Source organism: Perognathus longimembris, chromosome 2 (assembly GCF_023159225.1).
Source record: "Perognathus longimembris pacificus isolate PPM17 chromosome 2, ASM2315922v1, whole genome shotgun sequence".
In the NCBI taxonomy this organism is placed as follows: domain Eukaryota; kingdom Metazoa; phylum Chordata; class Mammalia; order Rodentia; family Heteromyidae; genus Perognathus; species Perognathus longimembris.
The window spans coordinates 1624083-1637743 of NC_063162.1; the positions used below are offsets into that span (position 1 = coordinate 1624083).

General features: G+C 64.7%; 1 protein-coding gene across 1 annotated transcript; it reads left to right on the forward strand.

Annotated features, from left to right (window-relative positions):
- The first annotated feature begins 1224 nt into the window (after positions 1-1224).
- Positions 1225-10532, forward strand: LOC125342499 (collagen alpha-1(III) chain-like). Its single transcript, XM_048334712.1, is given in 14 exon segments — positions 1225-1483; positions 2057-2205; positions 2881-3004; positions 3084-3215; positions 3218-3756; positions 3927-4315; positions 4357-4604; positions 4607-4823; positions 4865-5108; positions 6929-7179; positions 7293-7471; positions 7503-8178; positions 8509-9136; positions 10296-10532. Coding segments are annotated over 14 exon segments (4272 nt in total).
- Positions 10533-13661: the final 3129 nt, after the last annotated feature.

The following is a 13661-nucleotide window of genomic DNA, read 5'->3' on the forward strand; positions in this document are numbered from 1 at the left end:
AGCCCGCTGCCAGCTCCTCCTGCTGGCCGTCACCACGGACAGCTCTGAGGACACCGGCCTGGTGTAGGTGGGCGCGGAGAGGCTTCCCTCGTGGCGGTGGAGGGAGGGAGGGCGGCCAGCCTCCCAGGGACAGTGCAGGGCCATCTCTTCCACGGTCACAGCTCAGAGAGGGGGAGGGTCACTAGAGTAGCTCGAAGGCTTCATAGTTTAAATGCCGTTGGCGGAAACGGTCCTGAACACGCAGGAAAACCTCTGCAGTTGGTTAACACAGATTGTCACAGATTGTTAAATGAAACTTCCACAAAACGACCTCCGGAGGCCGCGGGACAAGGCTGCACACAGGCCAGCCCGGAGGGGGGATTGGATGTCACAGTCCCGACCTTCCAGGTCTGCACCGCGGGGCGGCCACGCACGCTCCCGTCCCCGCAGAACGGTGGCCAGCCGGGCGTGGCGATGCCCGGGCAGACGCGGCTCTCCGGTGCCCAGCGGGGGGCGCTGCCCACACGTATGCTCACCCCCCCCCGAGTGGGGGCTGGGTTCGAGTTGAGGGCCGGGGTTGGGGTGACCGGAGCTCATTGTCGAGCGGTGGAGGAGGACCCCAGCGGCCTCGTCCACGGTCACCCAGAGCCCCGGGCTCTCAGTGCCGGGCCTGGCGCGGCGTCTGCCGGTGGGAGTGAGGTCCTTGTCGGGGGGGGGGGGGGACCCGTGGCCCCCGGGGAGGAAGCAGTGCGGGGCGCAGAGGGTGCGGACGTGCGGAGGGGCAGCGTGTGCGCGGGGCCCGGGGCCGGCGGACGGTCGCCCCGTCGGAGCCACCGTGTGACAATGGCGGGATGGCCCGCTGGACGGAGGCGGCCGGGCCCCGTGGTGAGCTTCCCAGTGAGCTTCCGAGTGAGCGGACCAGTCACACTCCAAGTCAGACCCTCAGTGGCGAGTTCGAGGTCAACGGCGCCGTACGGCGCCGTCAAAGGGAATCGCACGGGACGATTCCTGCGTGGCCGCTCGGGCTAAGGGTTTATTCAAAGGATACAAATCAATTCTTTAAAAACAACTTGGCTTCTGGCTGACCTGGGGTACAGAAATCTTGGCTAAACTATCCAGCCGTGATCCTGCTACACAGGATGATTCCAGTGATTACAGGGCAAATTTAGCGGTTGGTCCAGGGCTTTTCATGTTCCCCCTGCTGCTCCTTCCCCCCCGCCCCCCGGGTCAGACCTCCACGGGAGCATGTGTCGGGTCCGGGGAGGGCGGGAGGGCAGCCGCCGGCTGGGCGGGGTCAGTCCTCAGGGCTGGCCGCCCTTCCTGCCGGGACCCTCGGTGACGAGGCTGCGGGCCTTCGCCTTAGCCACCGACAGAGTCGTCTCTAAGGCTCCGAAGCTTGAGTCTGGAGCACAGCTTGCAGTGACGGGGTCCGAATCTCTTGGGAGGGACCCCGCGTCTGGGTTCAGGGCTGCCCCCCGCCTCGTCGGGGCCGGAGAGAACGCTGGTGCGTGCGGAACCCCTGGGCTGGGGCGGGGGACAGGAGGGGCGTGCGGAGCGCTTTGCGCCTTGCTGTTCCTCCAGCTGCGTGCAGGGCACAGTAAATGGCTGCGGACGGTTCCGGGGAGGCCGCGCGGAGCAGCCCTTGTGACTGCGAGTTCCCACGACCTGCCTCAGTGGCCCAGCGTGATTCTCCCAGCGTGGGGGTAAGAGCCAACACGCGGGGCAGAATGAATTAAAGTTTGCAAGCATCATGTTACGAATAAAAAGCTTTCTCTGTGCCTCGACTCTTTCGAGCCTCGAATGCCGGCAGGCGTCTGAATCCCTGAGAGCCGGGGGGGGGGTGGAGGTGGGGGCAGGGAGGGGGGACGGGGACCAAGCACACAGTCCCCAGGCCAGGTGCCCAGAGAACACTCTTTCCTCCAATGCGTCCCTCGGGACTGTGGCTGTAGAAAACACACGTGGGCAGTTCAGTTTCACATCAATTTTAGCTGCGATGCAAAAAATAAAAAAGAGTGAGCTGTGACTACTTGCAAGCAATGGCTAGGCCGTAAAGGATCTCGCTCCCGTCTCCCTCCAGGAAAAGCGGGCACAGGGGGCGGGGCGCGGGGGGCGGCGAACGGAGGACAGGGCAGCCCCAAGGTGCTACAGGGAGCAGGGTGGCCAGCACGGGCGGGGCCTGCCCCTGCCACCAGGGGGCGTACCGGGGCAGCTGAACTTCCCCCATGGGTAGGGTGACCCCTGGCCTGCCGCCTGGGCCATCCTGCTCCCAGACCCAGAGCCAGAGCCAGGACCAGGGCCAGAGCCAGAGTTAGAGCCAGAGCCAGGCCAGGGCCAGAGCCAGGGCCAGGGCCAGAGCCAGAGTTAGAGCCAGAGCCAGGCCAGGGCCAGAGCCAGGGCCAGGGCCAGGGCCAGGGCCAGAGCCAGAGCCAGAGCCAGGGCCAGGGCCAGAGTTAGAGCCAGAGCCAGGCCAGGGCCAGAGCCAGGGCCAGAGCCAGGGCCAGAGCCAAAGCCAGGGCCAGAGCCAGGACCAGAGCCAGGGCCAGGGCCAGGGCCACGGCCAGAGACAGAGCCAGGGTCAGGGCCAGAGGCAGAGCCAGAGCCAGAGCCAGAGCCAGGGCCAGGGCCAGGGCCAGAGCCAGAGCCAGGGTCAGGGCCAGAGCCATGCCAGAGCCAGAGCCAGAGCCAGAGCCAGGGCCAGAGCTAGAGACAGAGCCAGAGCCAGGGCCAGGGCCAGAGCCAGAGTTAGAGCCAGAGCCAGGCCAGGGCCAGAGCCAGGGCCAGGGCCAGAGCCAGAGTTAGAGCCAGAGCCAGGCCAGGGCCAGAGCCAGGGCCAGGGCCAGGGCCAGAGCCAGGGCCAGGGCCAGAGCCAGAGTTAGAGCCAGAGCCAGGCCAGGGCCAGAGCCAGGGCCAGAGCCAGGGCCAGAGCCAAAGCCAGGGCCAGAGCCAGGACCAGAGCCAGGGCCAGGGCCAGAGCCAGGGCCAGGGCCAGAGTTAGAGCCAGAGCCAGGCCAGGGCCAGAGCCAGAGTTAGAGCCAGGGCCAGGGCCAGGGCCAGAGCCAGGGCCAGGGCCAGGGCCAGAGCCAGGGCCAGGGCCAGAGCCAGAGTTAGAGCCAGAGCCAGGCCAGGGCCAGAGCCAGGGCCAGAGCCAGGGCCAGAGCCAAAGCCAGGGCCAGAGCCAGGACCAGAGCCAGGGCCAGGGCCAGAGCCAGGGCCAGGGCCAGAGTTAGAGCCAGAGCCCGGCCAGGGCCAGAGCCAGGGCCAGAGCCAGGGCCAGAGCCAGGGCCAGAGCCAGAGCCAGGGCCAGAGCCAGGACCAGAGCCAGGGCCAGGGCCAGGGCCAGGGCCAGGGCCAGAGTTAGAGCCAGAGCCAGGGCCAGAGCCAGAGCCAGGGTCAGGGCCAGGGCCAGGGCCAGAGCCAGGGCCAGGGCCAGAGTTAGAGCCAGAGCCAGAGCCAGGGTCAGGGCCAGGGCCAGGGCCACGGCCAGAGCCAGAGGTAGAGCCAGGGTCAGGGCCAGGGCCAGGGCCAGAACCAGAGTTAGAGCCAGAGCCAGGGCCAGAGCCAGAGCCAGGGTCCGGGCCAGAGCCAGGGCCAGAGCCAGAGCCAGGGCCAGGGCCAGGGCCAGAGCCAGAGCCAGAGCCAGAGCCAGGGCCAGGGCCAGAGCCAGAGCCAGGGCCAGGGCCAGGGCCAGAGGCAGGGCCAGAGCCAGAGCCAGAGCCAGGGCCAGGGCCAGAGCCAGAGCCAGAGCCAGGGTCAGGGCCAGAGGCAGGGCCAGAGCCAGAGCCAGAGCCAGGGCCAGGGCCAGGGCCAGAGCCAGAGCAAGGGTCAGGGCCAGAGCCATGCCAGAGCCAGAGCCAGAGCCAGAGCCAGGGCCAGAGCCAGAGCAAGGGTCAGGGCCAGAGCCAGAGCCAGGGCCAGGGCCAGAGCCAGGGCCAGAGCCAGGGCCAGAGCCAGGGCCAGAGCCAGAGCCAGGGCCAGAGCCAGGACCAGAGCCAGGGCCAGGGCCAGGGCCAGGGCCAGAGCCAGAGCCAGGGCCAGAGCCAGGGTCAGGGCCAGGGCCAGGGCCAGAGCCAGGGCCAGGGCCAGAGTTAGAGCCAGAGCCAGAGCCAGGGTCAGGGCCAGGGCCAGGGCCACGGCCAGAGCCAGAGCTAGAGCCAGGGTCAGGGCCAGGGCCAGGGCCAGAACCAGAGTTAGAGCCAGAGCCAGGGCCAGAGCCAGAGCCAGGGCCAGGGCCAGGGCCAGAGCCAGAGCCAGAGCCAGAGCCAGGGCCAGGGCCAGAGCCAGAGCCAGGGCCAGGGCCAGGGCCAGGGCCACGGCCAGAGCCAGAGCCAGAGCCAGGGTCAGGGCCAGAGGCAGGGCCAGAGCCAGAGCCAGAGCCAGGGCCAGGGCCAGGGCCAGAGCCAGAGCAAGGGTCAGGGCCAGAGCCATGCCAGAGCCAGAGCCAGAGCCAGAGCCAGGGCCAGAGCCAGAGCAAGGGTCAGGGCCAGAGCCAGAGCCAGGGCCAGGGCCAGAGTTAGAGCCAGAGCCAGAGCCAGGGCCAGGGCCAGGGCCAGAGTTAAAGCCAGAGCCAGGGCCAGAGCCAAGGCCAGAGCCAGAGCCAGAACCAGAGCCGGGGTCAGGGCCAGAGCCAGGCCAGAGCCAGAGTCAGGGCCAGGGCCAGAGCCAGAGCCAGGGCCAGGGCCAGAGTTAGAGCCAGAGCCAGAGCCAGGGTCAGGGCAAGGGCCAGGGCCACGGCCAGAGCCAGAGCTAGAGCCAGGGTCAGGGCCAGGGCCAGGGCCAGAGCCAGAGTTAGAGCCAGAGCCAAGGCCAGAGCCAGAGCCAGAGGCAGAGCCAGAGCCAGAGCCGGGGTCAGGGCCAGAGCCAGGCCAGAGCCAGAGCCAGGGCCAAGGCCAGGCCCAGGGCCAGAGCCAGGGCCAGGGCCAGAGTTAGAGCCAGAGCCAGAGCCAGAGCCAGGGCCAGAGCCAGAGCCAGGGCCAGGGCCAGGGCCAGGGCCACGGCCACGGCCAGAGCCAGAGCCAGGGTCAGGGCCAGAGCCAGAGCCAGAGCCAGAGCCAGAGCCAGGGCCAGAGCCAGAGCAAGGGTCAGGGCCAGAGCCAGAGCCAGGGCCAGGGCCAGAGTTAGAGCCAGAGACAGAGCCAGGGTCAGGGCCAGAGCCACTCCCAGGGCCAGGGCCTGGGCCAGGGCCAGAGCCAGAGCCAGAGCCAGGGCCAGGGCCAGGGCCAGAGTTAAAGCCAGAGCCAGGGCCAGAGCCAAGGCCAGAGCCAGAGCCAGAGCCAGAGCCAGAGCCGGGGTCAGGGACAGAGCCAGGCCAGAGCCAGAGCCAGGGCCAGGGCCGGGGCCAGAGCCAGAGCCTGAGCCAGGGCCAGGGCCAGAGCCAGAGTTAAAGCCAGAGCCAGGGCCAGAGCCAAGGCCAGAGCCAGAGCCAGATCCAGAGCCAGAGCCAGGGTCAGGGCCAGAGCCAGGCCAGAGCCAGAGCCAGGGCCAGGGCCAGGGCCAGAGCCAGAGCCTGAGCCAGGGCCAGGGCCAGAGCCAGAGCCAGGGTCAGGGCCAGAGCCAGGACAGAGCCAGAGCCAGGGCCAGAGCCAGAGCCAGGGTCAGGGCCAGAGCCAGGCCAGAGCCAGAGCCAGGGCCAGGGCCAGGGCCAGAGCCAGAGCCTGAGCCAGGGCCAGGGCCAGAGCCAGAGCCAGAGTTAAAGCCAGAGCCAGAGCCAGAGCCTAGGCCAGAGCCAGAGCCAGAGCCAGAGCCAGAGCCAGGGCCAGGGCCAGGGCCAGGGCCAGAGCCAGAGCCAGGGCCAGAGCCAGAGCCAGAGCCAGAGCCAGAGCCAGAGCCAGGGCCAGGGCCAGAGCCAGAGCCAGAGCCAGGGCCAGAGCCAGGACCAGAGGCAGGGCCAGGGCCAGAGCCAGGGCCAGGGCCAGAGTTAGAGCCAGAGCCAGGGCCAGAGCCAGAGCCAGGGTCAGGGCCAGCGCCAGGGCCAGAGCCAGGGCCAGGGCCAGAGCCAGAGCTAGAGCCAGGGTCAGGGCCAGGGCAAGGGCCAGAGCCAGAGTTAGAGCCAGAGCCAGGGCCAGAGCCAGAGCCAGAGCCAGAGCCGGGGTCAGGGCCAGAGCCAGAGCCAGAGCCAGAGCCAGAGCCAGAGCCAGGGCCAGGGCCAGAGCCAGAGCCAGGGCCAGAGTTAGAGCCGAGCCAGGCCAGGGCCAGAGCCAGGGCCAGAGCCAGGGCCATTGCCAGAGCCAGGGCCAGAGCCAGGACCAGAGCCAGTGCCAGGGCCAGAGCCAGGGCCAGGGCCAGAGTTAGAGCCAGAGCCAGGGCCAGAGCCAGAGCCAGGGTCAGGGCCAGGGCCAGGGCCAGAGCCAGGGCCACGGCCAGAGCCAGAGCTAGAGCCAGGGTCAGGGCCAGGGCAAGGGCCAGAGCCAGAGTTAGAGCCAGAGCCAGGGCCAGAGCCAGAGCCAGGGTCAGGGCCAGAGCCAGGGCCAGAGCCAGAGCCAGGGCCAGGGCCAGGGCCAGAGCCAGAGCCAGAGCCAGGGCCAGGGCCAGAGCCAGAGCCAGGGCCAGGGCCAGGGCCAGGGCCAGGGCCACGGCCAGAGCCAGAGCCAGGGTCAGGGCCAGAGGCAGGGCCAGAGCCAGAGCCAGAGCCAGGGCCAGGGCCAGGGCCAGAGCCAGAGCCAGGGTCAGGGCCAGAGCCATGCCAGAGCCAGAGCCAGAGCCAGGGCCAGAACCAGAGCCAGAGCCAGAGCCAGAGCCAGGGCCAGAGCCAGAGCCAGGGTCAGGGCCAGGGCCAGAGCCAGGGCCAGAGCCAGGGCCAGAGCCAGAACCAGAGCCAGAGCCAGAGCCAGAGCCAGAGCCAGGGTTAGGGCCAGAGCCAGAGCCAGGGCCAGGGCCAGGGCCAGAGCCAGAGCCAGGGTCAGGGCCAGAGCCAGAGCCAGGGCCAGAGCCAGGGCCAGAGTTAAAGCCAGAGCCAGAGCCAGGACCAGAGCCAGAGCCAGAGCCAGAGCCAGGACCAGAGCCAGAGCCAGAGCCAGGGCCAGGGCCAGGGCCAGGGCAAGAGCCAGAGCCAGAGCCAGGGCCAGGGCCAGAGCCAGAGCCAAGGTCAGGGCCAGGGCCAGGGCCAGAGCCAGAGCCAGAGCCAGGGCCAGGGCCAGAGCCAGAGCCAAGGTCAGGGCCAGGGCCAGAGCCAGAGCCAGAGCCAGGGCCAGGGCCAGGGCCAGAGTTAAAGCCAGAGCCAGGGCCAGAGCCAAGGCCAGAGCCAGAGCCAGGGCCAGGGCCAGAGCCAGAGCCTGAGCCAGGGCCAGGGCCAGAGCCAGAGTTAGAGCCCGAGCCAGGCCAGAGCCAGAGCCAGGGTCAGGGCCAGAGCCAGGGCCAGAGCCAGAGCCAGGGCCAGGGCCAGGGCCAGAGCCAGAGCCAGAGCCAGGGCCAGGGCCAGAGCCAGAGCCAGGGCCAGAGCTAGAGACAGAGCCAGAGCCAGGGCCAGAGCCAGAGTTAGAGCCAGAGCCAGGCCAGGGCCAGAGCCAGGGCCAGGGCCAGAGCCAGAGTTAGAGCCAGAGCCAGGCCAGGGCCAGAGCCAGAGCCAGGGTCAGGGCCAGGGCCAGAGCCAGGGCCAGAGCCAGAGCCAGGGCCAGAGCCAGAGCCAGGGTCAGGGCCAGGGCCAGAGCCAGGGCCAGAGCCAGGGCCAGAGCCAGAACCAGAGCCAGAGCCAGAGCCAGAGCCAGAGCCAGGGTTAGGGCCAGAGCCAGAGCCAGGGCCAGGGCCAGGGCCAGAGCCAGAGCCAGGGTCAGGGCCAGAGCCAGAGCCAGGGCCAGAGCCAGGGCCAGAGTTAAAGCCAGAGCCAGAGCCAGGACCAGAGCCAGAGCCAGAGCCAGAGCCAGGACCAGAGCCAGAGCCAGAGCCAGGGCCAGGGCCAGGGCCAGGGCAAGAGCCAGAGCCAGAGCCAGGGCCAGGGCCAGAGCCAGAGCCAAGGTCAGGGCCAGGGCCAGGGCCAGAGCCAGAGCCAGAGCCAGGGCCAGGGCCAGAGCCAGAGCCAAGGTCAGGGCCAGGGCCAGAGCCAGAGCCAGAGCCAGGGCCAGGGCCAGGGCCAGAGTTAAAGCCAGAGCCAGGGCCAGAGCCAAGGCCAGAGCCAGAGCCAGGGCCAGGGCCAGAGCCAGAGCTTGAGCCAGGGCCAGGGCCAGAGCCAGAGTTAGAGCCCGAGCCAGGGCCAGAGCCAGAGCCAGGGTCAGGGCCAGAGCCAGGGCCAGAGCCAGAGCCAGGGCCAGGGCCAGGGCCAGAGCCAGAGCCAGAGCCAGGGCCAGGCCAGAGCCAGAGCCAGGGCAGAGCTAGAGACAGAGCCAGAGCCAGGCCAGGGCCAGAGCCAGAGTTAGAGCCAGAGCCAGGCCAGGGCCAGAGCCAGGGCCAGGGCCAGAGCCAGAGTTAGAGCCAGAGCCAGGCCAGGGCCAGAGCCAGAGCCAGGGTCAGGGCCAGGGCCAGAGCCAGGGCCAGAGCCAGAGCCAGGGCCAGAGCCAGAGCCAGGGTCAGGGCCAGGGCCAGAGCCAGGGCCAGAGCCAGCCCAGAGCCAGAACCAGAGCCAGAGCCAGAGCCAGAGCCAGAGCCAGGGTTAGGGCCAGAGCCAGAGCCAGGGCCAGGGCCAGGGCCAGAGCCAGAGCCAGGGTCAGGGCCAGAGCCAGAGCCAGGGCCAGAGCCAGGGCCAGAGTTAAAGCCAGAGCCAGAGCCAGGACCAGAGCCAGAGCCAGAGCCAGAGCCAGGACCAGAGCCAGAGCCAGAGCCAGGGCCAGGGCCAGGGCCAGGGCAAGAGCCAGAGCCAGAGCCAGGGCCAGGGCCAGAGCCAGAGCCAAGGTCACGGCCAGGGCCAGGGCCAGAGCCAGAGCCAGAGCCAGGGCCAGGGCCAGAGCCAGAGCCAAGGTCAGGGCCAGGGCCAGAGCCAGAGCCAGAGCCAGGGCCAGGGCCAGGGCCAGAGTTAAAGCCAGAGCCAGGGCCAGAGCCAAGGCCAAAGCCAGAGCCAGGGCCAGGGCCAGAGCCAGAGTTAGAGCCCGAGCCAGGGCCAGAGCCAGAGCCAGGGTCAGGGCCAGAGCCAGGGCCAGAGCCAGAGCCAGGGCCAGGGCCAGGGCCAGAGCCAGAGCCAGAGCCAGGGCCAGGGCCAGGGCCAGAGCCAGAGCCAGGACCAGGGCCAGAGCCAGAGTTAATGCCAGAGCCAGGGCCAGAGCCAAGGCCAGAGCCAGAGCCAGAGCCAGAGCCAGAGCCAGAGCCAGGGTCAGGGCCAGAGCCAGGCCAGAGCTAGAGCCAGGGCCAGGGCCAGGGCTAGGGCCAGGGCCAGAGCCAGGGGCAGGGCCAGGGCTAGAGCAGAGAAGGAGGGAAACCTGTGCAAAGCCACCTGGGAGGAGCAGGACAGGTTGAAGCCGTGGGTGGTTTAGCAAGCTCCACTGGTGGCTGGGGTGCCTGTGGAATGGAGTCTCTGCACTAGGCACAGGCCATCCATCCAGGGGAAGTAACTTCACCACATGCTGGGGGCCGGGGCTGTGGCTCCGGCACGCATTGTCCTCAAGGGTCCAAGTATGAAGGGCTTGGTCCGCAGAGGGTTCTTTGGCCGGTTGGAAGCCTTTAGGCCACTGGAGAGGCGGGCTCTCCTGGCCGTCATTTGCCTTCAGGCTGTGCCATGAGTGGCTTTGCTCTGTTGCATACAGGGGCTGTGACTTGCTAAGGTCTCTGAGGCCTGAAAAGCCATGCATCTGCCTGGTCATACGCTGGAGCCCCCAACACTGCGAGCCCACAGAAACTGTCTTCCTCCTCTACAGTCCGAATGTTTTGTTATAGCTTTGTTATAGATTGGCTTGGCTTGGAGGGCAAGGGGTAACTTTGTCCTGAAAGGGGGCAATGGCTAATGCAGCCCAACATCCACCATTGGAACAAAGACTGCGAGAGATGAGACAGGAAGGCCGTGGGCCCAAGAAACTTGCTTCTCCCAAACACCAAAACACTGAGGCGTTAAATATTTCACCGGTACAAACTCAGCTTATTTTTCTGCCACTCGAAATCCATATTTTTACTCTTAGCAATGATTGTTTAAATTTCAACATGGTCAAATGTCATTTCCCAATAATTATTCCATAGTTGAATGCCAATTTCTTCCAAATGCATCCCAAGAAACACTTTGATTCTAAGACTCTCCTGGAAAGATAAGAGGAGAACTCACTTGTCTAAACATCAGCAGTGCGTCATGGCTGTAGTGATTTAAACAGCACGTAGCTAATGCAGGACGACAAAGCCCCCGGACGACACAGAGAGGACAGCGCTCGCAGCGTGGGTACCGGGTGATCTACCATCCATCTGGGTCCCAGGCCGCGGTGGACCGAGGGCCTCGGCCCCGCAGCGTAGACGGTCATTACAGCCGTAAGCGCAGGGGCGCGGAGCGCGGAGCGGGAGCCGTCTGGGGCCCCCGGGCCTCAGGGCCGCCTTGGCCCATGGCGGCAGGCACGAGGACGGTCTCTCCACAGGACGGAGCACTCGGGCACGTGCTCTCCCGAGGCCACCTCCGGGACCGCGTGCGTTGTCAACGGCGCCTGGGGACACACTGACACCGCGGCTCGAGGGAGGGCCGAAGTCAACGCCATGGAAGATCGAGTCCTGGGGCGACATGGGCTTCCATGGCCCCTGTTGAAAGTCTGTGTCGTATTTTATACCTGGGTATATATTTTCCATGGAGTAGGCCAAAAAAAAGGTAGAAGTAAGAAATCGTAGGTAGGCTGGGGAAAGAGCAGACCGGCTGGAGGACGAACCAGAGGTCCAAACTCGAAAGGGAACCTGAGTACCTTTGTCCCCGACATGAAGCTTCTCTGTGAGATGGGAGAGCTTATGGCAGAAAACCAGGCGGCCCGGGAACTCTCCATCCCGAGGGCGGCAGCGGGAGGGAAGAGCCTGGGGAGGAGAGAGGCGTCCACTTTACGCAGGGGGCTTAGATTATCCTGGAATGGGCAGGGGAGGCACAGCCCAGCTGGGCGGGGGTGGAGAATCCACCTTTGACTTCTGGGGACTTGCTCGTGAGACATGCATAGACAGAAGATAGGAATCGATAAGAATCTGGAGAGACATTCAGAGCCGGGCTACGGTTACCTCGAGGGAGCTGACCTAGTCCCAGGATGCCGTGGTTGGCAACTGAAGCTCGCACGGGGAACCTGCGACTGTTAGCCTTCTGCCTCTCTCATGATCCCAGGCCCTCAGCCTGGCACTCAGCACACCGGTGTCTTCACAGGGCAGCCCAGGAGAGTGAAGGCAGAGGTAAACCGAGGACACAAGCAGACCAGTGGGGAATGCAAACTCATACGCTAGCTGGCAATGACTAAGAAAACTTGTACTCAGATGGGGATGGAGTCCTAAAAGGGGCGTTCTCTCTCTCTCTCTCTCTCTCCTCTCTCTCTCTCTCTCTCTCTCTCTCTCTCTCTCTCTCCCCCCCCCTCCTCCTCCCTCTCCCCTACCATGTGAGGACCCACAAGAAATGCCATTTAGGAGTCTGGAATTAGGCCTCCTACAGACAACAAATGGGCTTACGGCTTTGAGCTAAACAGCCTCCAAAAGGATGAGATGCACCTTTGTGTTGCTAGTACGTGGCACAGCATTCAGAAGCTAAGGTGGACCACGGCGTTCCTGGAGCTCAACAAGGTCCCGGCCGCACCTTATTGACTGGATTGCCCAAAGCACCTCTTAATGGGTGGATGTTAGGATAAAGCTGTAGATTTTGGTCACTTCTTTACTGTTACTCTTGTTTTCTATTTTTGTTCTTCTCTGTGATGACAAGGAAGATTTAGCAATAGCCCGAGAGTATGTTTTAAAGCATCTACTTTTGCCTACATTATTGTTGACTAATGGCTTGAATTAAAGTAAGGTGTTTTGTCTTTATTTTTGTGTTGGCTAGGTAAGATATTGGGGTGGGGGGGACAGGCCATACTTTCTTTCCCTCCGAATTTTAATCATTTCTCCTTTAACTTCTCACACAGAAATTTGCTGAGTAGCTTTTTATGATGAAAGACAAAGCAAAACTAAAGTCTTCCTAGAAACTCATTAAAAAATAAAAGACTACCCCACATATTGAACTTTAAAACAGAAAAAAAGAAAGAAACTAGTATTTACACGTCAATGAAAATAGTTATGAAAGCAGGAAACATACAAGCATAAGGTCTATCACCAAGGCATGGGAGTTTATAAAGAATCACATAGAAAGCCCAGAATTTAGAAATAACTAAAATTGATCATTAGGCAAATTTGACAAAAAGCTGTACATTTTTTTTTAGATTTGTAACTGTCATTATTAAGTAGTTGTGCGAAAGGGTCGCAATCCCACACAGCAGACTGAGAGTACAGTGCTTCCTGTCAAGGTCACCCCGTCCTTCCCTCTCTCCGAGCGAATACAATGGCTGCCTAAGCTCACCCTCCTTCCCTCCACTCCCGGGCCCCTCTGGTCGCCTCCCAAGCCGGTTTCCGCCTCCCGGTGTTCGTTTTTTTACGCGGTTCGGAGGAGGCGTTGGGCCTTGGGGTCCCTGCCCTAAGCGAACCCCGCGTCAGGTCCGCTGCGCGTGAATGCGTCGCGTGAATGCGCCGAGCCCCGCGCGTATCGCCGTGCGTGGTTGCATGCGCAGATTCTGAGCGGCAGAGGGAAGCGTTTTGAAACTGGGAGTCGAGTCTGTCGGAGGCATCCAAACTGCAGCCCAGGGAGAGGGTTAGGGGGGAAGACGGAGCCCAAATGAGCCGGATGCGAGGTTGCAGAGCCCCTGCAGGGGCGCCCGGGGGGGGGGGCGTCGAGGGCGAGCAGCTGGAGGCGAGGCTTTGCGGAAGCAGGAGGGGGCGCTGCCCCGGGAGGCGGGGGCGGAGGCTCAGGAGGAAGGACTCTCTCCGACGGCGCGGTCTGTCCAGGAGCGAGCTCCGGCTTCCGGGAGGGTGCCTGTGCCCAGGTTAAGGCTGGAACTATAGATGTGCACATCAGGTCCGGGATATTTTCATGAGATAGGGTCCAACATTTTTTTTTTTTTTTTGCCTGAACTGGCCTCAACTCATGATCCTTCCATCTCCATCGACTTTCATCTTAAGGAGGTCCGTCCAGCACGTGTATTTGCGTAAGTGCCCTTGGATACGCAGAAATCTTACAAGAATAATCTGGGAACTTGAACCGTCATGACTTCTGAGGCTCCGGAGGCGGTGAACAGGCTCCATCGCTCCCTCCCCAGCGCGCGGCTTGCTTCTCCGCCATTACCCGCCCATCCGTTACGAGCTCAGTCAGCTCAGCCAAACATCATCCCCGTCCCCGATCAATAGCTCCGTTCCACCTCAATTAAAGACTGCGCTAGAAAGCCAAGGCCCACGGTGACGAAGTGAACCGCAGGAGACGTGAGGTGTGCGGGGGCCCTGGGCGCGTGCGTGGGCAGCGAGGGCGGGGAGCTGGGAGCCGGCTTTGGGAAACGTTACTCTGCTGATAAAGTGGGTCCCGTCCGTTCTCGTGGAGAACTAGCGCTCTCAGAGCACGCCCTTCGTGAACGCGAGAAGAATAGCTGGGGCGGAAACACGTGCTTCGTTTACAGGAAGGAGGGCCGGGCGTGGGACAGGCTGTGGGGTTGCCACTTGCTGTCGGCTCCCCCGAGCTGCGGCAGGAACACTGCTCTGTCAGTCGGCAGCACGAGTCCGGGTTCGCAGACCCAGGCCGAGAGGAAGTGGGACCT